This window comes from Podarcis gaigeae (genome assembly GCF_964106915.1).
Source record: "Podarcis gaigeae genome assembly, chromosome: 8".
Lineage (NCBI taxonomy): Eukaryota > Metazoa > Chordata > Lepidosauria > Squamata > Lacertidae > Podarcis > Podarcis gaigeae.
Window position 1 is genome coordinate 44,155,653 of NC_139684.1, and position 23,962 is coordinate 44,179,614.

The following is a 23,962-nucleotide window of genomic DNA, read 5'->3' on the forward strand; positions in this document are numbered from 1 at the left end:
AGCAATATGTCAGATTGCACATTAGTACTCTGATTATAAATTTTGTACAATATATGAGGATGGCTTGGCTAAATACCATACCAATGCCTCTACTAGCAGCTTCTTCTGGGCATAGCTAATAAGGTATAAATCACTGCTCCCCAAAGGATATTTGGTTACGAATCTAAACATTATCTACCTCCACTGGTCATCAATTGTCTATATGGAACCCTAAAAATGGAGCCTCTGGTACAACTTATTTATTTATATACCACCTCTATCTTCCAAGGAGTTCAATATGGTATACATGTTTCTCCTCTTCCCCATTTCATCCTCACAACAATCCTGTGAGGTAGGTTAGGCTAAGAGATGGTGACTGGTCCAAGGAGACCCAGTGAGCTCCATGACTGAGAAGAGATTTGAACCCTGGTCTTAGCAATGCCCAGAGTAAACAGATACTTCAAGAGTAGCTGGTATCTGATTTCTCACTTCAGTAACTGAAACAATGACACAAAAAATTCTACTGTAGTACCAGAGGGAGGAAACAGTATTTAGAAAAGGTTTTTTTAGTCTCCACACCCATGTTGTGACATTGGAATTATAAAGATGTGGTGCCCACAGATATATCACCACACCCAACAAACAGTTGTAACTATTTGTCAAATGTAAGTCACCAAAGTCCACCTCCCTTTGCTAAGCTATTATTTCCTTTCTCTCCAGGTTATCAACTGTTCAATGTACAAACACAATTTCTGGCAAAGCAAATTAAGAAATTTCTTAGAAGAGTTCTACGTTTGGCCGTGGCCTCTTTTTTTCAGCACCTTCATCTTTGAAAAAACCCTTTTTGTTCATTATTAAGAGTTCAATACCTCAAAGCTACTTGTTGTAAAGTATGCTTTGGATAGCAAGTTGCTTTGGGTTGCCCTCAGCAAGATATAGTGACTAATAAATTTAAATAATAATAACATGCAAGAAAGAAGACAATAAAACTCTCCCGGCATAATGTATTCAAGTCTATGGCCTATGTGGTATCACATGGAAAAAGATTTTCTGATGCTGCTTTAACAGATGAAAGCTGCCATTTTCCTATTGATCAGAGATTACTGAACTGCAATTCCAACTATCCTGTAGATTTAATGGACCATCTATGCTCTCATTTTCCTCATGACCATAAAACTACCTAGCATGTCACCCATATATTTTGTCTTGAGCAAATACAAAAAGAGAATTCTTATACACATTTTTAATACTACAAACAGAATAGCACTTTCTTCCGCTCCACTCAGCTTTGTGGATTCTTCTCCTCCACATCCATTACAGTCACTGCCATATTGGATTTCAGTCCCAACACACTAACAAGCCACACTGGAATTTTAAGACGTCTGCTTGGTATAATTATCCATAACAGCCAGCAAAGGGAGCAGCATAATAAGCATGCCTCATCTAGGTCTATATTACTGGCTTGGCATTTGATGGCAGGAAGTCAAACCGGTTTTTTTTTCTTGAACTGGAGTTGAACCTGAATCACAGCTGTATCCTCCCAACTGAACCTGAATCCAAACCAAAGACCTGGCTCAGTTCCCTATTTTAAAATTAAAACTAGTGCAACAGCCTACATTTTGGGCTGCATAGACACATTAAGTTTTACCTACCTGAATCACACTCAGAGTAAACCCACTAAAAGTAATGGACCTAAATCAGTCATGTCCACTAAATTCAATGGATCTAAGTATGAGTTTGATATAATCCATATGGCTCCCCCTATCATACAAAGCATCCCTATCTAGTTGAAGTGTATGCAGTGAGATTTGTTCCAAACCCTCTAAAAAGAAAGACAAACTGTCCAAGAGGCATTAGAAGAACACACTTACCCATCTCTACCTTTACTGACTATCTTCACTTCAAAGTAATAAATACCACAGGCCGCAGGGATAGGATGGGTAGCCCTGACTGAAGCAGCATCCTTGTGATTTTTTCCATGTCCTGCAAAAAAAACCCAAGAACATATATAGGAAAGGGGGAAAGGGGTGAGTGAGGTTCTGGGCCCTTTTACTCCTCAGTGACAGCTGTCAGACTAGAACACAGACTTTAAAAGAGCCAGAATCATTCTGCACAGAAACCCTTAAGATGATGCTTGGTTGACAAAGCAGTGGGCCCCTGCACTGCACCACGGGGGGGGGGGGGAGGACGAGGAAACAGCATGCATGGTTCTGTCTCTTCCTTTGTCAGTTCTCATGAAAAGACAACAAGAAATATGGGCACTAGGGCCCTATTTGGGGGCAAACAGATCAGCACTCCAAATTCCAGGGAAGGCACAAAGGAATGATTTTCTGCCTTGATCATGTAAACAATATTCTGGCTGTCTGCTGTTGGGAAAGGCTCGTGCCAACCCCACACAGCTATCAGGACAGGGAGGAAATCCCCTTCTGCCTGCTTCACAGGAAGTGCGCTGACCCCTGGAGAGATCCCATCGCTGGCAGCGCAACAGGCAAGTTCAATTAAGTCAGGTCGAGCCAAGCCCCAAACCTACCCGCGCTCCGGATCCTCAAACAGCGCCCCAGGAGAACTGCCCTTTGGCAGGGTCTTCGATGGATCAGTTCCCCCCGAAACCCCTCAAATGCGACAAGGGCCCGTTGCCACCTCACTCCCCTCCTGAAACCCTCCTGCCGATCCTCAACGCCTTCTCCCCGAAGCGTTTTTCCACCCAGTCACCATCTTCGCCTCTCTCTCCTTCACACCCACCGCTCATCACCTTCAGAGGGTGACCCCCCCAACAGCCCCAGGCCTTCGCCCCAAGCGCCCCCGCCCGGAATCTTCTCCCCCCTCAGCGCGTCTCCCCCCGCCGCCTTCCCCACCCCCTACCTTTGTAGTGGACGCGCAGGTTGCCCTGGGAGAGGCCGATGTAGTTGTACTTGTCCTTGGGGCTCCAGGCGCGCGGCAGCGGCGTCTCGGCCTGGTTTACAGCCGGGTAGAGACGTCGGAGCCGCTGGCTCAGCTCCTGCTCCTCCGGGGGAGGTGGCGGCGGCGGCGGCGGCAGCACCGAGTCTCCCCCAGGTGAGCTCGCTGCACCCGCGTCCGCCATCTTGGATACACTATTGTGTCAGAAGGAGGGGAGCGGGACCTGTTTCCCTGGCTGTCCAATGGGACGCGGGCTCGGCCACAATGGAGCCGAAGGGCGCGATGGGAAATCGAGTCCGAGCGCCACCTCTGGACTGGGTCAAACCAGGTGGCGAGTGACTACAAGTTCCGAGGAACACTGCACAGGAGGGCCCGCCCACTCCTGGCACCGCTGAGCCCGCCGGGATAATGAGTATAGTAAGGACTCCGCGGGACAGTCCAGGAGATTTCTCACCTTTCAGAAGCCGGGCGGGGCGGGGGAGCCCCATACAGTAAACATGCCCGGAGTTGGGCAACACGGCTGCAGTCCTTTGCATGCTTAACGTAAGCGCCAGTGAGTAAAGCGAGATTCACTTCTGAATAAAAATGCATAGGATCAACCAGGCCAGCTATAAACTAGTGGAAGAAAAGGGAGATGGACGGACAAATAGATTGGTACTTCTACCCAGTGACGGCAGTTACACAAATACGCAACGTACACCGTGTCACGCATGCATTTCGTTAAGAAAAGTGACACCAGCCTCACCACTGTCCCAAAGCACAGCTCGCTTTTTATATAAGGGACTAGTTTCAGACACACAGGATCGAGCCCTTCACGCGCTGGAAAGCGGCGTTTAGAGAAGCAAAAAGAAAATAAACGGTGTGCGTGTGTTTGCGTGGGCGCGCGAGCCAAATAGGACGCGTCACGACTAGCTCATTTAACCTGTAGCACCTCCTGAACGGCTCAGGAGTCACGGCACGGCTAGCAAGCTTTCCCTTATGCCTTCCCCCAGGCCGAATGCATTCTATCAGCATCCTGGAGCCCAACGTCACTACTACCCCCACCACCCGTCGGACTAAGCCAGCTACCCGCGCTATATAGCCGGGCACAGGCTTGAAATCCTCTGGGAAAGCAGCTTTCGGGTCGTGCATTATTCTCTCAAGCGCCTCTGGAGGGCGCTGCAGCCTCAGTCTGGACAGCAGGTGGCGGTGGTTGCCATGGCGACCGAGTGTAAACATCCTCTGCAGGCGCCGTTCCTCTACCCTCCTCGCAGCCATGAAGAGTAGCGCCTCGACCTTTTTGCGGTGAGTCCATCAGGAAGGAGACGGGTTGGAGAGGGAGTGGCCGGGAAAGGCCATTCTGGAAATATATCCCTAATCCCAGAGAGATGGAGATCACTTGCGCTTGCTCCAAGAAAAGGCATTTCGCACATGAGGCGAGGCATGTTCTTTCTGACGGTTTCTTTGGCGAGCTTAGCAACATACTGTACTTGGAAGCTGCTTTCGAGCAGGTCAGCCTGTTCGTCTACCAAACCAGCCTTCCCCAACCTGGTGCTCTCCGGATGGTTTGGACTACAGCGTGTTCTGGCAGGGGCTGCTGGGAGTTGTAGTCCAAAACATGGAGGACACTAGTATGTTGAAGGTTGTACTGGCCCAGTGCTTTCTGCTCTGACTAGCACTGGCTCTCCAGGGTCTAAGACAAAGTTCTCCCTGGTGATGATGAAGGAGAAATCTGATCCAGTTTGCATTTAAAGGCAAAGCTACCTAATTCACACTTTCCAAAACAATATGTAAACCAGCATCTCATAGGGTAAGTGCAGAGACTTTTCACCAGGTACAGTTCAGCCCTGATCATTTTAATCAACATTAGATGTTAAACCATAGGTAGGCAAACTAAGGCGCAGGGGCTGGATCTGACCCAATTGCCTTCTAAATCCGGCCCGTGGATAGTCTGGGAATCAGCGTGTTTTTACATGAGTAGAATGTGTCCTTTTATTTAAAATGCATCTCTGAGTTATTTGTGGGGCATAGAAATTCGTTCTCCCCCCCGCAAAAAAAATAGTCCGGTCCCCCACAAGGTCTGAGGGACAGTGGACCGGCTCTCTGCTGAAAAAGTTTGCTGACCCCTGAACGATATTACTCAAATGCTGTACAGTATGGAGATTATTATATGTTTTTCGGTATGGAGGCAAACCTTCTAGTTTACAATATACTTCCCAAGACATTTGGCAAAGGATGAGATAGTGCCCCTTCATTTGAAGTCAGGTGGACTGGTAGTTGTGTATTACTTCAACACTAGTGATAGGACAACATCCTCCATCGCACATGAGTGTAGGAGACTAACAGCTCAGCACTCTAAGACCTTACCACCACACCCTGCTCCCCAGTATTTGCTGCCTGAGTCAAGTACCTCAATCTAACTAATGGTAGGACTAGCTCTGGTGACCTTTAGTGTCTGAGTGTTTTAGGCAGTTGGGCAAATCTATATGTACGGACAAAGTTTCCTGCTTTTGACTGTTGTCCTTCTTGGAATATGGTGGCAAAGACACTTTTGCTGATTAAATAACTAGACTTTGGTAGGATTCAGCAGTATCTTGTAGTCATACAATAATGCTTTTTTCTCTTTTTATTTCAGGGTCAGTAGTCAGGACTCTGATAAAAGGTATTGCAATAAAATAGAAGAGTTAATTACCTAAATTAGCTTTGTGGTTGCAGTAAGAACTGTGGCTTTGACATTTCTTACTACTGGTTTGCCACATATTTGGTCTTGAGGATTACATTCACTGGCAGCTAGTGGGCTGCACACACATGTACCATCTCTGTTCTCTCATGCACACTGACACAGGCAGGCAGGCAGGCAGGCAGGCAGGGTCTTGGAGTAGGTAGGTGGCACCCCATAACTGCTCACTACCTAGCTACTTCCTCCATAGTTCCCAGCACCAGTTGAGCAGCAGGAAAGGAGGAGTCACACTCTGGACAGAGATATCTGCCCATCACCTCATAACTTTTCACTGCCCAGCAGATGTGCTGGCAAATGTGCTCTCTTCAGCCTGCCAAGCAACTGTTTCAGGGAGCTGTGGAAGACATGCATGCAAATGCTTCAAATGTAGGGCACATGGGTTGGATGAAATGGCCTTGTGGGCCAAATGAGGAGGCTTGGCAGGCCTGATTACAGTGGACGCTCTGGTTGCGAACGTGATCCGTGCGGGAGGCACATTCGCAACCCGCAGCCCTGTGCACATGCAGGTCGCGATTTGGCGCTTATGCGCAAAGCATGATTTAGTGCTTCTGCATGTGTGAGTGCCGAAACCCGGAAGTAAACTGTTCCGGTACTTCCGGGTTCAGCGGGGTGCACAACCTGAAAACGTGCAACCTGAAGTGTCTGTAACCCGAGGTATGACTGTATATGCTTTAAATGTGTGCTGTGTACACAGCTTTATGGAGCAATCCTATATTTGAGCTACACTGGCTGATGGACCATAGGATTTGGTGAAAACCCAGCTACATTGGTGGATTCAATATATGTCTGTGGCATGAAAAATACACCATGGGAACATTCCATATACATCAGTGGAACACTATCTCTCTTTGCTGGTAGAATGGCTCTGCCATAGAGTATTTTACTGGCATACCTGTTCCACTAGCATATCTGCATTGGAATCATTGAATCTGATGTTCCACCTGCAAAGCAGGGCTTCTGCCACATCCTATAGACCCTCAAATAGCATGCCCTTAATATCCTGGTTAGTAAACTAACTGACATGAAATCAGAATTCCCAGTTTTGGACACAATAGGGAACTCTGCTTTAAACATACCAGGATCTGTGTGGCAAAGCTTTTGTGCAATAGGAGGAAGAGAGGAGTACATGAGCCCAGTGCCTACTTGTGGCTTCATTAAAAAAAGAAGTGATGTTACACCTGAGCCTTGGGATGCAGGAATTTGACATTGAAAGATATCAGACATAGCAACTGAGGAGTTTGTTCCTAATAGCTGGTTGATTTGTGTTAACAGCCTTTCCTTTGAAATGCAGTAAGGAGGCCCTGGATTGAAAGAAATGACATTGCTCATTCTCATTTTGACTTGAGTTCCTCCATAGAACTGCAATTTCCCCTTCTTACCAATTATCCAGGGTCTCATTCCTGAAATGCAATCAGAATCTAAATTGTCAAGAAAAATTACCTGATCTGAAGGAATCATTTCAGAAGAAAAGAAAATCTCTGGTGAGTTTGAATAGATCAGGCATGACAATGCTCACCCCTTGCTAATTTGTAAGTTGCTTTGGGTCACTATTGTAGGGAAAGTGACAATTCAGTATAAAAACAACAGTGGTGGTGCCAGGCCTTCTGATCTTAGCAGTCTGCTAACTACTTCAGCTGTCCTAGGGCTGCCACATGGCTAGAGGTCTAGGCAAGAAGGATGCTCTGATGCCCTCCCTCTGTAAAGTAAGAAAAGCAAGAGTATGTTTCACTCTGAGCAAGAGGGGCCCGAGAGGAAAGGACTAACAGTACTAACAGTACTATTCTGATAAGGCTTATTCCTAGGCAGTGCTTTTTCTGGGGGTACACAGGGGTACACATACCCCTAAATATTTTGTGAATCTAAGTTTGGCCTCATTGAGGCGCAGTATTTCAATATGATTAGGAAAATGAAAGTACCCCTAAACATTGTTTTATAGAAAAAAAGCACTGTTCCTAAGTAAGTGGAGTAAGGAGTAAGGATTACATCCTAAGTCTTGGATTTATTCTCTTCCCTTGTTGGGTGACTGGTTGTTGTTAAAGGAGCTGAACCATTCCTATGCTGAATGCCTGAAGTACAGGTGTGATCATGTTTACAATAAAGGTCAGGTCATACGTTTCAGTTCATATTAGCCGATGTCACTGGTTGGCGGCTGAAACCACTATTATGTTGGGAGGTCTGAAACGCACACCAATGGGTAGGATCCTGCTTGAAGGTCTGATTTGCCACTGCCCATAATCATAATCTATCACTTTTCAGAGCCACTCTAGCAGTCAGTTGTCTTCATGGCCTGCATACGCACCAGGACACATTATCTTGCAGAATCGAAAACCATGTACTACCTCTGAATGGCAAAGGTAGGTAGGATAAATGTTGTACATTAAATGTGAAGTTTTCTGGGCTTCTCTGCATGGTAAACTGATACTGTATTTCTGCCAACTGTCGTGGTTTCCTGCATAGAATCTAGGAACTGTAGTCTGGTAAAGGTATCAAAATTTCTCATTAGGGGAGAAGCATATCCAGAATGGGTTTTCTCCTCCCACATGCTCAAGAGCAGGGGTGGGTAATCTCAGGCTCGTGGGCCAAATGTGGCCCCATAGTTCTCTTCATATGGCCCTTGGGTAGGGTTGCCACATGTCCAGGAAATCCCAGACATGTCTTCTTTTGGGGGGCCAACATGCCCATCCAGGGAGATTTTTACATTTCAAAGCAGATGTCTGGGTTTTGTTTTGTTTTTTGGATTTGGGCAGCGTGGGCTTGGGCTCATGCATGGTGGCACAGGTGCAGGCTGCTCTGCACGCCGCAGCAACTTGCAGCCTAAGCCAGGGAAAGAGGTGTGTGGACATGGCAGTGGCCCTGCACACCTGCGCCTGTTGATATTTTCACCCCCTCCCATTGCAAGAATCTCCTGATCTGATGTTTTGAGAACTGCTCTTCTGTTCTTCCGCTCCTGACTGCCTGACTCTGTGTGTGGAGAGAGTCTTATCTATATAGTGACTAGATGGCTGAGTGGGAGCTGTAACACTCATGCAAGCCAGTAGTTCTTTAGTTTGTAGTAGCTATTAGAAATAAAAGAAGTTATGCTTCAGTACTTTAGTTCCTGAATCCAGGTCACAGGCTCACCCTATTCATACACAAATACACTCTCAAGACAGGATTTGCAAGCAAAAAGACAATGGAAAGCCTTTCCCCATTTGCCTCCCTTACTGCAGAGGAATAGTCAAGGTCATTGAGAGAGTCAAAATGACTTCAGGATTGCTTTCCTATACTATTTCAGACACATAGGTCATATATTTAGATATGTGTGCATTTATGGGTATTCTATATGTGAGACCTTAAAATTCTTATAACACTGGTTACACATTCTATGGCTTTTTAAATGCATTTGTTGGGGGGGATTACTGGTTTGTTTTTGTTTTTTATGTAATAAAAATGATAATAATGATGATGATGATGATATGAAGACAGGCGATGAGTATTCTGCAGACAATCATGGGGAGGGACTCAGCTGTCTAGGATAGACCCTGCCAGGGTGTGGGGAGGCTGAGGAACTGCTTGGGGAAGAGGATCCTGGCTTCTGATCGCCCCATCCCCTCTCCCTACCAGTCTTCCCAGCACACAGCATCTGCACAGCTTCTGCCTGTTGCACCAACACTGGCTCCAGAGTCCCAAGAGGACACTGCTGCTCTGTCTGTTCTAGAGATGTTGGCAACAGCTCCTTCATTGCCTAGGTTATGGAGATGCCCAGGGGCGCCAAACTTGGATAAAATATTGGGTTTTTTTCCAAGTAAGTCCTGGCCCCACATAATCTATCACATGATGGGGTGCACACACCATTTGAATAGCAATGCCCATCAACTTGGGGGGGCAGCCCCCTTAAATATTTTATGGGGGGGCAAAGCCCCTTCGACCCCTAGGAGTTGACTCCTATGGAGATGCCAGTGCAGGCATAACAGACAGTTCAGGCCCAGCCTTCCTGGAGGAGTTCCCAATTGCTTGCCCAGTTGAAGGAACAGTCCCCTTTACTGTGCTAAGTTGTGCCTGCCCCATTCCTATGTAAGAGGGTTGTAGGGATGTGTGTGAGTCATTTGTTGGATCAACATCTTAACTTGCCTAGCCTTGCCTGCACCTGTTGCACCTCTTTACCCTTACCAACAGTTTACCCTGTAGCAATTTGAGTGCTAAAGGTTCCTATGTTGTTAAAATCAGAGTCCAAGTTCTTTATATGATGAGAGCCAGGACATTTTGTGTGGAGGAAGCCCCTCTGAGTTCCATTCCTTCTCTTCCTCAGCTTTCAGTGAGTGTTTCTGACAGGAGTTCCATATATGAATTGTCATGAGGACATTTTGGGAACCATAGTTTAATTAAATATTGAGACTTGTATTAAATATCCCCAACACCTTCTCAGAACTCCCAAGGCTCTCTGAGAAGAAGAAACAGCTGTCTTTTGAGATGTGACCACCAAGAGCCGTTTTACATCTCTGTGAGTGCTGTTTGTTACTTTGTACTGAATTTCCATTCTGAAATGCAGATATTTTGGATCATATTACAGTTACAACAATGCACAAAAATGTACGGTATATCAAAATGTGAACATGTGTATAAAGTTTCATTTCCTTGTCTTTCAGCATCAACAAAGAGCAGCTTCCTCTCTCCATACCAAAACCACGCTACCTCGAAGATCTGGAATCCCATTTGAGGAGAGAGCTGCAAGCACTTGACCTTACTAAAGGGAAAGTTCAGGAACTTAAACTCCAGGTCTGAGTAATAAACTCTGCTCTAATTTTACAATCTTGAGTGTGAACACATTTATTTAGCCCACCAAGATTTTTCTCAAAGGAAAAGGGGTGTATACAGAAGCCTCATATAACCAGTGCTGACTTGGGGATAGGTTTTAATGGGTAGGAGAGGATATATTAATTGCAATTTATCCAACAGCCACACAGAACACAGAACTGGTGTCAGTTCCCCTGACTGAGCATCTCCTTAAAATACCATGCAAGCAATCTAATAGCAGTCAAAGTAAGATACACATCCTTGTTTAATAAAGGATTATATCTCACTGCTGGTTATCACATCTAGATATAGAATATATTCAATTAACAGGATTTATAGTAGTACTGTTGCCATCCCCTCCCTTTTTCTCTCATTAGCCCTATAGAGAAGTATTTGAGTTCTTCATGGAAGAATTCAGAACCTACAAGCCGTTGTTGGCTTCTATCAAGAAAGAGTATGAACTGACTATAGGTAAGAGAGCATCAATTATTTTATACCAGATGTAATTCTGAACAAGCAAATTTGCTTAGCTATAGTGGATCAGAGGCCAAACAGTAGGTAAACAGTAGACTTCACCACTAAAAATGAATACATGAACTGTTTATTAACTCCCTTCTAATGAGGACAAGACATTGAAAACAGACAAAAGATTTCCGACAAAACCCACACATTTTACTTTTTTAAGTTTAAAAAGGAACCTTCACGGGTCCTGGAAACTTTAAGTAACTTTGGAACCTGACTTTTATGACATTTAGCATATCTGAAAGAGAAGATCTACTCCCTGGAGTCAGTGAATGCCATTCTGGTCACATCCTCTGATCAATGTACTCGGCAAATCCTGGCCTTTCAGGAGCAAGAGAAAATTCAAATTGCAAAGCTGAAGGATGAGAGGATCTACTTACTGAAGCTTATTGACAAAATGAAGGAGGAGAAATATTCTTTAGAAACCCAGGTGAGACAGACGCCTCCCCATCTACACTTTAATCAACTATGACTCAAGAATCTGATCTTGCATCCTGTTTATTAAAATAGAAAACACAAGTCAGTTTAGGAGTTTTTGCAAAAACTACCCTTGTGCATTAAGGTGTATCAGTTGAGGTTGTCTGACATCAGGAGATAACAATAGCAAGTTCTGTGCTTTGGCTGATGAAGCCATTGTTCTGGTTAAAAAAACAAAACAGTGGCGCTCTGGTCCATTTCTGCTGCACCACACACCCTGGGTTCCAGGTAGCTTTGACTGGGACTGTTCTGTCATTGTTCACAGAATAGTTTTGTAGGAGTCTTTTCATAGGATAGTTTGAGGGCAAGATTCCTACATAGTCCAAGCCCCATCATTAGGTGGTAGAAGTTCTAGAATCCTTTGGACAGCTAAATTTGGTACTACTACCACTCTTCCCAAAGTAGATAAATTTTGCAGGTAGCTGCATTGTTCTAATGGACCAACACAGCTGCCTTCAATTTTAGAAATACAGTTTGTTAGCTTCCTTCCATGACGCACACATTTGACAGCACTGCATCATACAGTGTCACTTCAGAAGTTATCACCTCCTTGGCCCATCAAGGGTACTTGCTGGTTGGCTGTAGAGAGATCACAGTACTTGCTTCCACTGCTGAGGCTGCAGCCACTGACAAAGTGAGCTTGTCACAATAGTGATTAGCGGTTTCCTCTGCCTTACATCACATAGGTGGCTAAGATGCGGAAGGCGGTGGCAGAGGAATACCTCCGTTACCTGAATGAGTCTGATGCCCGCAAGCTGCTACTTATAGATCTCAATGAAATGTACCGTCTGAAGGAAGAAATGAAGTTTGCCCAAATCCAAGGTAGAAGATGTAGTTTTCCCAGTAATGGGTAGCTTCTACATAAGGTGGGCTGAAGATTCTTCTTCAGGTGGGAAACTGGAATGCAATGTAGGGGTGGCTAATATATGTCCCAAATATGTCCTCCCTGCTTGCTATCAGAAGATGGAGTCATTTCCTCTCAGATCAACCTGCCTCACAGGATGATTGCGATATATGTCTTCCTGAGTTCTTTGGAGGAAGTGCTGGATAAAAATGTCAATTAACACACACATTTAGCAATTATAAATGGATGATGCAGGAGAGAGGAGCAGGACTGGGCCTCCAGGAGGGTATATCAGGATCCATGGCATACAGGCTCTCCCTCCCTGCTGCAGTGTCAAAAAATTGCCCCACCAAGACTGTTGTTAGGAAATGGAAGAACTCAGCCACTGAGACCATAGCAGGGGATGGGGAAGGCAGGGTGGAAATGAGCCAGGGACTGATGGCTAACCTTTCTCCATAGTACTGATCTTGCAAATGGCTCCTACAGTAGTTTTTTTTACATTTTAAAAATATGCAGTTGCTTTAATGTAACATTGCTTTGCCCCCTAGTTTAACCTAGACTAGCCTGGCTAAACATTTCTCCCTCTTTCCTTGACTTTTTCAGCCCATTATGTAGTCAGTGGAATTTTTCTGCTTAGCATCATGTAGAAATGTCAAGTCAGTTGATCTGTGTTATCTTATTGTCCTGAGGCAGCCTTTGCAGGAGCAATCAATAGATACTGCCATATTGGGGGGTGGGGTGGGGGAATCTCACCCTAATGGAGAAGAGTAACTTAAGCATAATTTCCAGTTTCAACTTTGGGCCTGTCTGAACCATTTTCTCTTAAAGATGAAAAGGGGGAAGATTCGGTGAAGTTGACGCTCGCTTTAAAGGTAGCACGACACGACCTCACCAAAGCCCAAGTGGAGCTGAACACTATGAAGGCAAACTATGGAGATGTAGTGCCCAGAAGAGAGTTTGAGTTGCAGGAACACAAATGTAATGAATTGACTGAAAAGGTAACCAAAGGTTATGCTGAGCCCTACTGACGCTCCAAGGTTGGCTGGTTCTCCATTATTTGAGGAGGGTTTTCAGAGTGGGATCTCCTCCCATTTGCTCTAGAGTAGTATTGGAGAACCTCTCACCCATCGGCCTAATTAGGCCATTGAGCTTGCCCTATTTGGCCTGCAAAACTGTTTTGGAGAGCCACACCCGCCTGTGAGTTTCTTTTGATGTCATATCACATCAGGCATCTAACACGTGAATCCGTGGTGCCAAATTAAAAACAAAGAAATGGGAGCTCACGCTGAAGTGCATTCCCAGTTATTTCTTTTTGCTGCTTGAATGTGGCACTTTTAAAATTTGACACCTTTTTCTGTTGCCCTGAATTTAATGTTTGCAGCCCCCATTTGAATTATTTTTGAGTTCAAGCTGGGGCTTCAAAAGTAGAAAAGAAGAATCCATAGCACAGTATGCTCCCTCCCCAGTTCTCCTATTGCAGTCACAGCTTGCAGTTTGGGTCACCTGACTTCTACAAGTGAGTGGCTATCATGAATAGCTGGCCACTTCTGAATCTGGGCCTCAGAATTGGGGACCATTTCCTCACCCTTATTAGAAGCAGGGTTTAATTATTCAAAGCAAGACTCCTTTATGTGTGGAAGAGGTTTCTCCTAATCACGCTCCTGTTTTCTCAGTGATACAGTGCTTTTCTCTGGAATGTCTTTTAATTCCCAATTTAGCATTTATGACAGGGATTTTAATGTTCTGACAGGAATTCCTTGACAAGCACTTAAAGCAACCCACACACCTGTAGGCTGTCTATCTACTATTTTAACATCTTATTTATATACCACTTAATCATCCAGAAAATGTAAGAAGTCTATGTAGAATGTAGAATATTCATTTAAAAACATTAATAAAATTTAACATCAAGAACAAATACACCCCCCCACACACATGTGCATGTGTGTGTAAAATCAGAAGATGTTAAAATGTATATAATCAAATTGTATGAGTAGGATTGCCTAAACGAGCAAGCAAAATTAATGGGTGCTAAAACAATACAGGAAAGGTGCTTGCCTAATATCAAAGGGCAGGGAGTTCCAGAGAATAGATGCATGCCTTGCCACTTATTTACTCGTGTCCTTTGGCCTTGCCTTTCAGATGACAATTCTTCAAAAAGACTTTGATGATCTCCAAGAAGAATATGACACAATGCTGGACATACACAAGCAAGTTTCTGAGGAACGGGACAAATTCTATAATGACCTTATCAATGTCCAGCGGTCCTCCACACCGCGGCCTAGCTGGGAAAAATGTGCAGGTACTTTTTGTTGTTGTTGCTGCTGTTGTGGTTGTTATTGGTGTTGTCTTTATATGCCCAGGACAAGTACACAGTAATATTACACAATGAACAACAGAAAACATCAAAAGGTCTAAAAATTATAAATCTAAAGGAGTAATCTAATTAATCACAGTCAGCTCACCATGCCAACTGCTGGATCCCATATTTATTTATGCCTTAGAAAGCAGAGGTGTTACTGGTTACTTAAAGGACTTGGGGCAAAGTCCCATGAGATAAAAGTGCATAAAATCTGCATATGCTAATGTCTATTTATCAGAGCTGCCAGGTTGCCTCCAAGATTGAGGAAGCACAGCAGGGCGCACATGTGTGACTGGCTCTCTCTCCTGTTTCTTTTGATTAGTAAGTAGAATGTTTGCAGAGTTTATAAGCAACATCTTTTACTGACTATAAGCCACTTTTGACAGGAATTTCTTTGTCTTTTATATAGCTCCTGGAATAATTTTACGTGTAACACTCATTACAACAAATCTGATAACTAATTAAATTCTTATATAAAGTTCTCCTTCCAGCTGCATGAATTGCTTGGCCCTATCCAATACCTCACATCTTCTTGTTGCAGATGTGATTGCTGATGGGGCTGAGCGCTGGAGTGCTTTGTCAGAGGGCAAAACTAGTGATCAGTTGGTAGACGTGCTTTTGGAAGAAATTGGTGCGGGACTTCTAAGAGAGAGGGACACCTTCGTGGCGCTGGTATGGCTGTGCTGGTTATTGTATCCATTGGGACTTTCACCTGCTTGTTCCTCATTTTGCAGAGAAGGTCAAGAGGAGTCTTGGTCTCCACCTCTCCAAGGGGCCTGGCCTCATTCCCAGCAACCTGGAGACCCTTTCCTTCCCTCTCTTGTGCTGAAGTGTGACAAGGGAAGAGAAGCAGTTCCTGCCTAAGAGATGAACAGTTTTCAAAATGTTCCATACTGAATCAGACAATCAGTTCCTCTAGCTCTGCATTCTCTACACTGCTGCTTTCCTGGGTTTCAGACAAGAATCTTTCACAGCCCTACCCAGAGATGCTGGGGATTGAACCAGGAACTTCCCCCATGCAGAGCACAGGGAAATCACAAGCTTCTCCCAAATGCAAGTGCTACTTTCCACACCGACCCATTTCCTTAAAAACACCTGCACATTGCAGAAGATTCTTGGGCCATCTCCTTTTTTGTTTGTATTCCTTTCTTGCCCGAAAAAATAGTCAGTGAAAGCAAAATGGAACTGGAGGTGCCTTTCTCAAAATTTGCTATCTTTTACAATGGTACCTCTGGTTACGTACTTAATTCGTTCCGGAGGTCCATTCTTAACCTAAAACTGTTCTTGACCTGAAGCACTACTTTAGCTAATGGGGCCTCCCGCTACTGCTGCTGTACAATTTCTGTTCTCATCCTGAAGCAAAGTTCTTAACCCAAGGTATTATTTCTGGGTTAGCGGAGTCTGTAACCTGAAGCGTATGTAACCTGAGGTACCACTGTATTTGCAAAAGGTTTATAAAGTGAGCCACTAACCATCGCTTGAGAGCAGGAATGGGGGTTTAATTTGATTCAGTTTGCCTTTAAAGGAGAGTCTCCCTACTTCACCCTTTCCAGAACAGGACATTTTCTGAAAAACAACCATCTTTTCCTTTGAAATGCACAGTGCTCCAGATTTTTCAGTATCATTCTCCAGCCAAGTAAAGTGTACAAAAGTGCACACTAGGGTAAAGTGTGCATTATAATGTATATATTTGTGAAAATAACACAAAAATAAATATATTAGGGGCCATTGCTTTGCAAAAATGTATCTATTAGGTAAAATTGCATATAAATATGTGCATAGTAGGATAAATTAAAATAAATTAAAATATTAATCAGTTTTCATGAGGACTTAAAAATATTGCATTCCAATGAAAATGTGAGGAATTGTTAAGAATGGAAAGAACTGGAAACAGAGAGAACCAAATTGATAGATTTGTCCATCCCTCTTGGGGAATCAAATCATGTCAGGGCTAGCTTGCTAGATTTCATCCCCATGCAGCCACAAAGCAAATGTTGGGCAAACCTCTATATCTCAGCCTAACCTCTCTCACAGGACTGATGTGAGGATAAATGTAAACCACTTTGAGGTTTTTGTTTAGAATCAAGCAGTGTATAAATTTTATGAAATAAAAATAATGAATGGGAGCAGGGGAGATACACAGTATGTATAAAACCCTCCTCTGAGGAAAATGGGATATGATGTAACAGATAAATCAATCTTTCTGGGCAGAACCAAACTAATTATAATTGAAATCAACACAGTCCTGTCTTACTAAATTCTGTTTAGCCAAAATGTTGTGTTCTGATACTTTTCCGCAGCTGTTCAGAAGCTGTTTTGAAAGAAGAACACTACTTAGACTGCATCTGGCTAGTCCACCTCCCCCCCCCCCAGCATCTCAATGACATCAGGTTCACAGAATTTTAAATTAAACTATGCAGACAAAGGCACAAGAGTTTGCAGGTGCCAACAATCAGCTGTCCTCTCAGCTGCATCTTTACCAGCCATCTGGTGATGGGTGGGTAGATGCAGCTTGGCCAAAATGGCTTTGTGGGTTATATGTGGAGACCTGGTAGGCCTGCTGGCTAGCATTTCCCTTCTTTTCACTTGCATTGAAAGTGCAGTGGGTGTGTCGGTTTTGTGTCCTTGGCTTGTGTATTGATTTAAGAGTTTGGCTTTGTACAGGACTTAATACTGTTCCTCTCACTAGGGGAGAAGTGAGAAGGTCCCTGTGTACCTGAGGTGTGATGGTGTGGTTAGGAATAAGAAGCTGACCAAAAAGGAGATTGTGATCATTCTGAAGGAAATATGGAAAGAGAAAATTGCATCGGATCTACAGGTATCTTTGGATTTCCTTATGAATGTGCTTGAGGCAACTAGAAACATAGGAAGCTGTTGTATCATGTCAGACCATTGGCTGCTGAGCTCAGTACTACCTACACTGACCAGCAGCAGCTGTCCATGGTTTCAGGCAGGGTGTCTTTCTTAACCCTTCCTGAAGATGCTGGGGACTGACTCTGGGATCTTGTGCTTGCATATTATTATTAGTAGTAGTAGTAGTAGTAGTAGTACAGTGGAACCTTGGTTCTCGAACTGCGCAGTTGACGAACAAATCGGCTCCCGAACGCTGAAAACCTGGAAGTAAGTGTTCCGAGTTTTTAACGTTTTTTGGAAGCCGAACGTCTGATGCGGCTGTTGGCTATTGTTTTTGGGGTACTTGCACCAATCAGAAGTCCCACCTTGGTTTTCGAACGTTTTGGGAGTCGAACAGATATCCGGAACGAATTAAGTTTGAGAACCAAGGTACCACTTGTAATAGTATGAACATTGGCCCAGTAGCAAATTGGCAACCAAGTCTCTGAGCAAGCCTCTGAGCAAAGATGTTACATGTTGACAGGATCTCAATCCTGTCAGCAATTGTGCTGCAGCATTCTGCAACAACTGCAGCTTCTGCATAGCACGCAGTGCAGTAATCTTGAAGTAATCAGTGCATGAACTACTATGGCCAAGCTTTCCCAGTCCAGGAAGAGACGTAGCTGTTGTAGCAGTCACAGCTGGTAAAAAGCGCTTCTAGCCACTGAGGCTGCCAGGACCTTGTGTGACAAAACTGGATCCAGAAGCATCCAGAAGTATAGTTACCAATCCTGTGATTAGCCATGGGCGGCTGGTTGATTAACTTCAAAAAGAGAGAGGCCCAAACCTAGCCGAGCAGTTGTTACTACAAGTGATTCCAAGCCTATCTTCTTGATGAGGAATATTTTTTACTATGCAATTTAAAATTATTGGGAGGGAAGCCTTTTGTGATTCAAGCAGAAGCTGTAAAGAATCGCTCTCAACAGCTGAGGACTCTGTTCCAGAAACTACATCTGTCTCTCTTGCAGAAAGGAAAACAATCCAGCCTTCCAGAGTTCTTCCTGAACTTCTTCCAGAAAAGGTATGGTGACGCTCCTGCTTTTGACTGGACTTACAGCGTCTATGAAAACATCAAGCTCTATAAATCGAATGAAGCTATGTCGTTATTTCATCAAATCCTGACTGGAGAGGTGAGCAGTCCCTCATCTCACTTAAAGTAGATCTACATAACCACACACACACCCTACAGTAAATTCCAATCTACTTTTTTCCCTAACCTGCTATAAGAAGAAATTGTGTATTCCCCTTTCTTGCTCACAGTGTTTTTTTTAGATCTGAGCAATTCACCTGAGCAAGTTTCCCTGGTGCATGGGTTTTTCTTCTGAGAAATTCACCTGCAGTTGGAGTAAATTCAGCACTGAAGAATCCTCTTAATAATTTCAGCTGATTGAGATGTTCAGTAGTTGTGCTGATGGTCCATGCTACTGTTCTCCTTTCCTATTGCAGAATGAGTTAATGCTGGAGGGTGCTGTAGCCTAACTCTTCTACCTTCATTTCCCCAGCTGGATGAAGCAGTATACCACAGCCACCTCCAGGAACTTGCCAACCTCGTAAGGGAGGTGACAGCTGCTGATACCGCAAATACTGGCCAGCTGACATGCGACGAGTTCATGTAAGAGTTTGGAGCAGGAAGGTCTCATTTGCAGCCAGGTGCAAAGGAGTTGAGCAGAAGTGTACAGTGGTACCTCGGGTTAAGAACTTAATTCGTTCTGGAGGTCCGTTCTTAACCTGAAACTGTTCTTAACCTGAAGCACCACTTTAGCTAATGGGGCCTCCCGCTGCTGCCATGCTGCCGCAGCGTGATTTCTGTTCTCATCCTGAAGCAAAGTTATTAACCCGAGGTACCATTTCTGGGTTAAGGGACGCAGGTGGCGCTGTGGGTTAAAGCCTCAGCGCCTAGGACTTGCCGATCGAAAGGTCGGCGGTTTGAATCCCTGCGGCGGGGTGCGCTCCCGCTGCTCGGTCCCAGCGCCTGCCAACCTAGCAGTTCGAAAGCACCTCCGGGTGCAAGCAGATAAATAGGGACCGCTTACCAGCGGGAAGGTAAACGGCGTTTCCGTGTGCGGCTCTGGCTCGCCAGAGCAGCGATGTCACACTGGCCACGTGACCCGGAAGTGTCTCCGGACAGCGCTGGCCCCTGGCCTCTTGAGTGAGATGGGCGCACAACCCCAGAGTCTGTCAAGACTGGCCCGTACGGGCAGGGGTACCTTTACCTTTACCTTTTTACCATTTCTGGGTTAGTGGAGTCTGTAACCTGAAGCGCCTGTAACCCGAGGTACCACTGTATATTTAATTTTAGCGAACTTAAGCAGAATTGTTTTTCTCTGCATGGACAGCCTTGGAGTTTTATAGTACAGTATTCTGAATATATTTGAAAAGCAAGGAGTGAAGATGGGGCCCCTTCCTTTGGTACATTATGGTATGGGGAAATTCATAAAGTCACCTCCTCCTTCTCCTGAAACATCAGTATTTTAAAAAACAGCACATACATAGTGCATGTACATATGAAACCAATACATAAGCTGAAGGGTTTTCTCTCTCCTCCTGTAGCCCTGCCCTGAGGGCAGCTTTTCCACTAAAGACCGAAGAATCTATCCAAGAGTTAGTTGTAGCTGCAGGCTACAAACCGGAGTATCCTGAAACCTCTCTTTCATACAAGCTCTTATTCATAGAGGTAGGTTTCTCCGCTCACGGCATAGAACCAGAAGCAATTACTTAGTTTTAGAAAAAAGGATGGCTGGGGGAACATGATTAGGTTTTTAAAATTATACATAGTAAAAATAGCATAAACAGAAGAGCTAATGAACTGGCCAAACTTCTTTGGGGAGAATATTTTTCTCTTTCTTTCTGCAAGACCAGTGAAATTTTGTTTGGAGATTGTACACTGCTTTGTGGACAAAGTTCAGTATACTTTTTTTAAAGATGGGCAATAAATTCAGTAAATTCTTTTTTTAAAAAATAGCTCTTTACACACCACCTCATTAGCTTATGGAGTTGACTGTCATAAGGTTATGTGAAGGGCCACTGTCTTAGATGGCTTTCAAAGGAGAGTAGGCACTTTAATAGAGGGTGGGTTTATATTAGCTATGCTGCCTAAACAGACCTCCATGTTGAGATACTGTCCCTGACTAGCGGAAGAGGAACAATCAATGGGAGAAGGCCACAGCCTTACTGCATCTAGTTGGCCCCTGTGTGAAAGAATGCTGGACTAGATGGATTTTTAAATAAATTAAGCAGGTCTTCTGTTCACACTGCTTTGGGCTGCATTGTGCCTGTTTTTGTTTTTAAGTCACCGATGGAACTTCCTGAATTCATAGTGCACCAGTGGTGTTGTCGTATAAGCTGAAGTCTTAACTTTGGCTCTTCCTTTGTTTTATCTATGACACCAAGCTAAAAAAACACTGGCTATCCATGGAGGACAGGATCCAAGCAACTCCCCTGCCAATAGAGTAGGTAATTAAAGCTATATTGACAAACCCTAGGGGCAATGTAGCTTCTCCATACTAGCAGTTAAGAGCTTATCATATTCCAGAAACATGCAAATCAAAGCCTACAACTGAGTCTAATTGCTGTTTCAAAGTCTGAATGGCTGGACATGTTTGTTTCAAAAACAGCAATTAAGCATCCTGCTTAGATGTCCAGAGAACACTGGACAGTGGAAACTGGAGAGCTGTTTCCAGTTAATTTTCTAATGTTTGACAACTGCCTCCACTGACAGAAGGCAGATTATATGCTACCTCTCCCAACTCAGGGTGTTAATTGCATCAAACAAAGCCAGCCCGAAAATGATTGTTTACTCTTGCAGGATGAAGAAGGAAAAACAGAACCTTTTGTTAGGAAACTCAAGAAGCAATATGTGAATGAAAAAAGAGACTATATCCGTGAGATACAGGCTCAGTTAGGAACCTTGATGTGAGTATCAGCCTGAAAAGAATTGGATGCCGACTATCTTAATTGGAAATTAACTCATTGATTTCAATAGAAGCTATGATTAACTTGTCTCAATGGAATTCAAATTTACACTGCAGCTTCTATCTGCATGATTAAATTCAATTGGACTTACTCCTCAAATTATATGTATGGTATTATAGCCTTCATCTAGATCTAATCCCTGCTTGGTCGGACAGTTAATCTCTCTCCCTTTTTTGCCCCCTCTCACAATCCTACACGTACAAACGTTTGTGTGTGTGTGTGTGTGTGTGTGTGTGAGAGAGAGAGAGAGAGAGAGATGTGTGATGCTTTCCTTTTCATGAATTCCTTGCCACTTTAAAAAATAGAAGAAAAAAGGTGTTAGCCAGGGCAGCAACAGATCTCCTTAGAAGGACTATACATGCGATAAATGCAATTTTTCCATCGGTATCAGGCCATCAGATGAGTCATCAGCACCTGATACTTTCTGTCACCACTCAGTCCATTTCCTGCATTCCTAAGGCAGACCTCTCTGCTTCAATGATTTCCAGTGGCTTTGCTCCTATTTTTATTGATTCTGTTTTCCACTTTTTTTAAAATTAAAAACTGGCCCTTTTACCTTCCCAGACTGCCATATCACTCCAATGGCTGCCTCCCTTGGTTCCCACCCAAATTTTTCCTGCCTGCCATTTGTTCCTGCCTCTGCTCACCTCCACCCACACCCCAGGCTGTTTTTCTGCCATCCTAGCCTGCCAGTCTTTTTCTCATGGAGATGAATTTTTCACCACTTATCATTTATTTCCAGGCCTGTTCCTTGGTGGTTGTGGTTCCAGCTGGGTCCTCTGTCCCTTAGGCAGCTGTGGTCCATCTGTCTTCATTTTGCCTTCCTTTTGTTCTTTGGAAGAAGTCTAAGCAAATACTTCCACTTGACAAACTCCTAGTTTCGTTTAATCGCAAGACCTTGGGGAGGAAGGCTTCACCTGCTACTTCGGCTTGCTACCTGCAGGTCTCTATTTAACTTGCCTATGAGTGTCTCAAGCTTCCTGTCCCACAGAGCACATCATGGCTCATTTGCCACTAACACCTTGGGCTTTTGACATTTGCAGGGCTATAACTTTTGTTAAGCATTGTAAATTGGCAAGTTTCTTTCAAGAGGAAAGTTACAAGTGGTTTTGCGGACCTAGGCAGCCTGGCGAATCGACTCTACTGGGACTGTGGGCCTTGGTACATCCCATTTGATGGCCTGACACCCATGGAAAAGGGACCATTGGTCTCATCTGCAGGATGGTTTTCATGAGTGACACTGTCAGAACCATTCTCTGAACTAGGGGGACTACTGGTCTTCAATGCCTTTTTGGGGTTGTTTTTGTTGTTGCTTGTTTGTAGCTGTTACTTGTTGTGTGCCTCCTGTGTTTTACATCTTTCTGTTTTCCTGATCATGTCTGCTAGTGAGGTCCTGTGTTAGTCTGAGTGAGGATGGAAAGCAGTCATATATTCCTTGACTTGTGCATTTCCTGCTTTTTTATACTAAGGGGCACTGATGACCCATCTGACAGCCTGATACCCTTGAAAACCACCCTTCAAGTGAGACTAATGACCTGTTTTCTTAACTTCAAACTATGTACTGGTAGTGTGCAGGTCAGGATGCAGTAAACTTGGATAGGTGATCAGCATTAAACCTGAATACCAGTTTTCTAATGTAGGCCATACTTACACATCAATGACTCTCATTGACTACTTTACCCTTTTTACATACAGGGAAGTGAGACCAGATGACTTGCGGGCAGCTTTCTGCATACTTGACCATGGTTTGTCAGAGCGAACCCTGGAGTCTTACATCTGTTATGCGTTCCAAGTTTCCAAAGACCAATTGGACCCTGCGGTCTCCATCCCCATAGAAGTACTGATGAAAAGGCTTAAGGCTGGAGATATCAGACGACAAGGAACTGTTATAGGAGATGCAAAGTATCAGCTCCAATCCCACGCTTTAGAAGAAACAGAAGCTCTTGTCAATATTTAAATTGGCCACACCCTATACCCACCCCTTCCAAGGGTAACTAGAGTAATAAATTTTACAGAATAGTAATGTAGAACAAAACTTTCCTCAAAGAGCTCTGGTGACAGCCCTGCTGGAGTATTAGCCTTAGGTAATAGAGGGTTTGACTTCTTAGAGGCCATGACCAAAGGGCTAAAAGTTGTTCACAACTGGCAGCATGCCTTTCTCCTCACAGCTATGTACTTTAGTATTTACTAAGGCTCCTCCATTAAGTCAAAGTGGCAGTTTACCCAACTACACATTGAAAGCTTGGGAATAAATGTTTTTAGAAGATTCTTTACATCTACATCCCTTGCTAGAATTTCTGTGAGATGAAAATAAAATGGTTCTGTTTCTTTCTGGCATTTAAACCAGTATTTCCACTAAGCCTAGATCTGCTTTGTTATTGCAAAGGCAGTTCATCAGGTGTTTGTGTAGCCTTCAGTGGAGCAAAATTTTATGCTATGAAGTTTAAGATGGCACACTTGAGCCTCTGTGACTCTTCAGTCCTCCAGCACACTGTGTAATACATATCAGTTTTTCAAAGTAAAA

General features: G+C 44.1%; 2 protein-coding genes across 10 annotated transcripts in view; one reads left to right on the plus strand and one right to left on the minus strand.

The window, feature by feature from the left end:
• RANBP10 (RAN binding protein 10) overlaps positions 1-3,153 on the minus strand; it is a 49,763-nt gene extending 46,610 nt beyond the window's left edge. For all 6 annotated transcript variants that reach the window (XR_014567394.1, XR_014567395.1, XR_014567396.1 and 3 more), the window contains exons 1-2: positions 2,842-3,153; positions 1,851-1,962 (exon numbers count right to left, since the gene is read on the minus strand). Coding sequence is in view for 2 of the 6 variants with exons in the window: in XM_083752250.1 (XP_083608376.1) it covers positions 1,851-1,962; positions 2,842-3,061 (332 nt within the window). In the remaining 4 variants the exon portion in view is untranslated. The remainder of the gene's footprint in view (positions 1-1,850; positions 1,963-2,841) is intronic.
• TSNAXIP1 (translin associated factor X interacting protein 1) lies at positions 2,940-23,781 on the plus strand. Of its 4 annotated transcripts, none has more exons than XM_083752245.1 (18): positions 2,940-3,033; positions 3,870-4,297; positions 5,492-5,518; positions 6,987-7,077; positions 7,853-7,950; positions 10,222-10,351; positions 10,747-10,840; positions 11,125-11,321; positions 12,055-12,190; positions 13,041-13,210; positions 14,355-14,514; positions 15,116-15,246; positions 17,264-17,392; positions 18,435-18,596; positions 18,969-19,078; positions 20,017-20,140; positions 21,272-21,378; positions 23,134-23,781. In XM_083752245.1, the coding sequence occupies exons 2-18, from the start codon at positions 4,245-4,247 to the stop codon at positions 23,393-23,395; spliced, it is 2,181 nt and encodes a 726-aa protein (XP_083608371.1). In that variant the 5' UTR covers positions 2,940-3,033; positions 3,870-4,244; the 3' UTR covers positions 23,396-23,781. The 4 variants fall into 4 exon arrangements, with proteins under 4 accessions (XP_083608371.1, XP_083608373.1, XP_083608372.1 ...); XM_083752246.1 differs by lacking the exon at positions 2,940-3,033 and adding an exon at positions 3,223-3,294 and having other exon boundaries at positions 3,870-4,161; XM_083752247.1 differs by lacking the exons at positions 2,940-3,033; positions 3,870-4,297 and adding an exon at positions 3,180-3,294.
• The last annotated feature ends 181 nt before the right edge of the window (positions 23,782-23,962 follow it).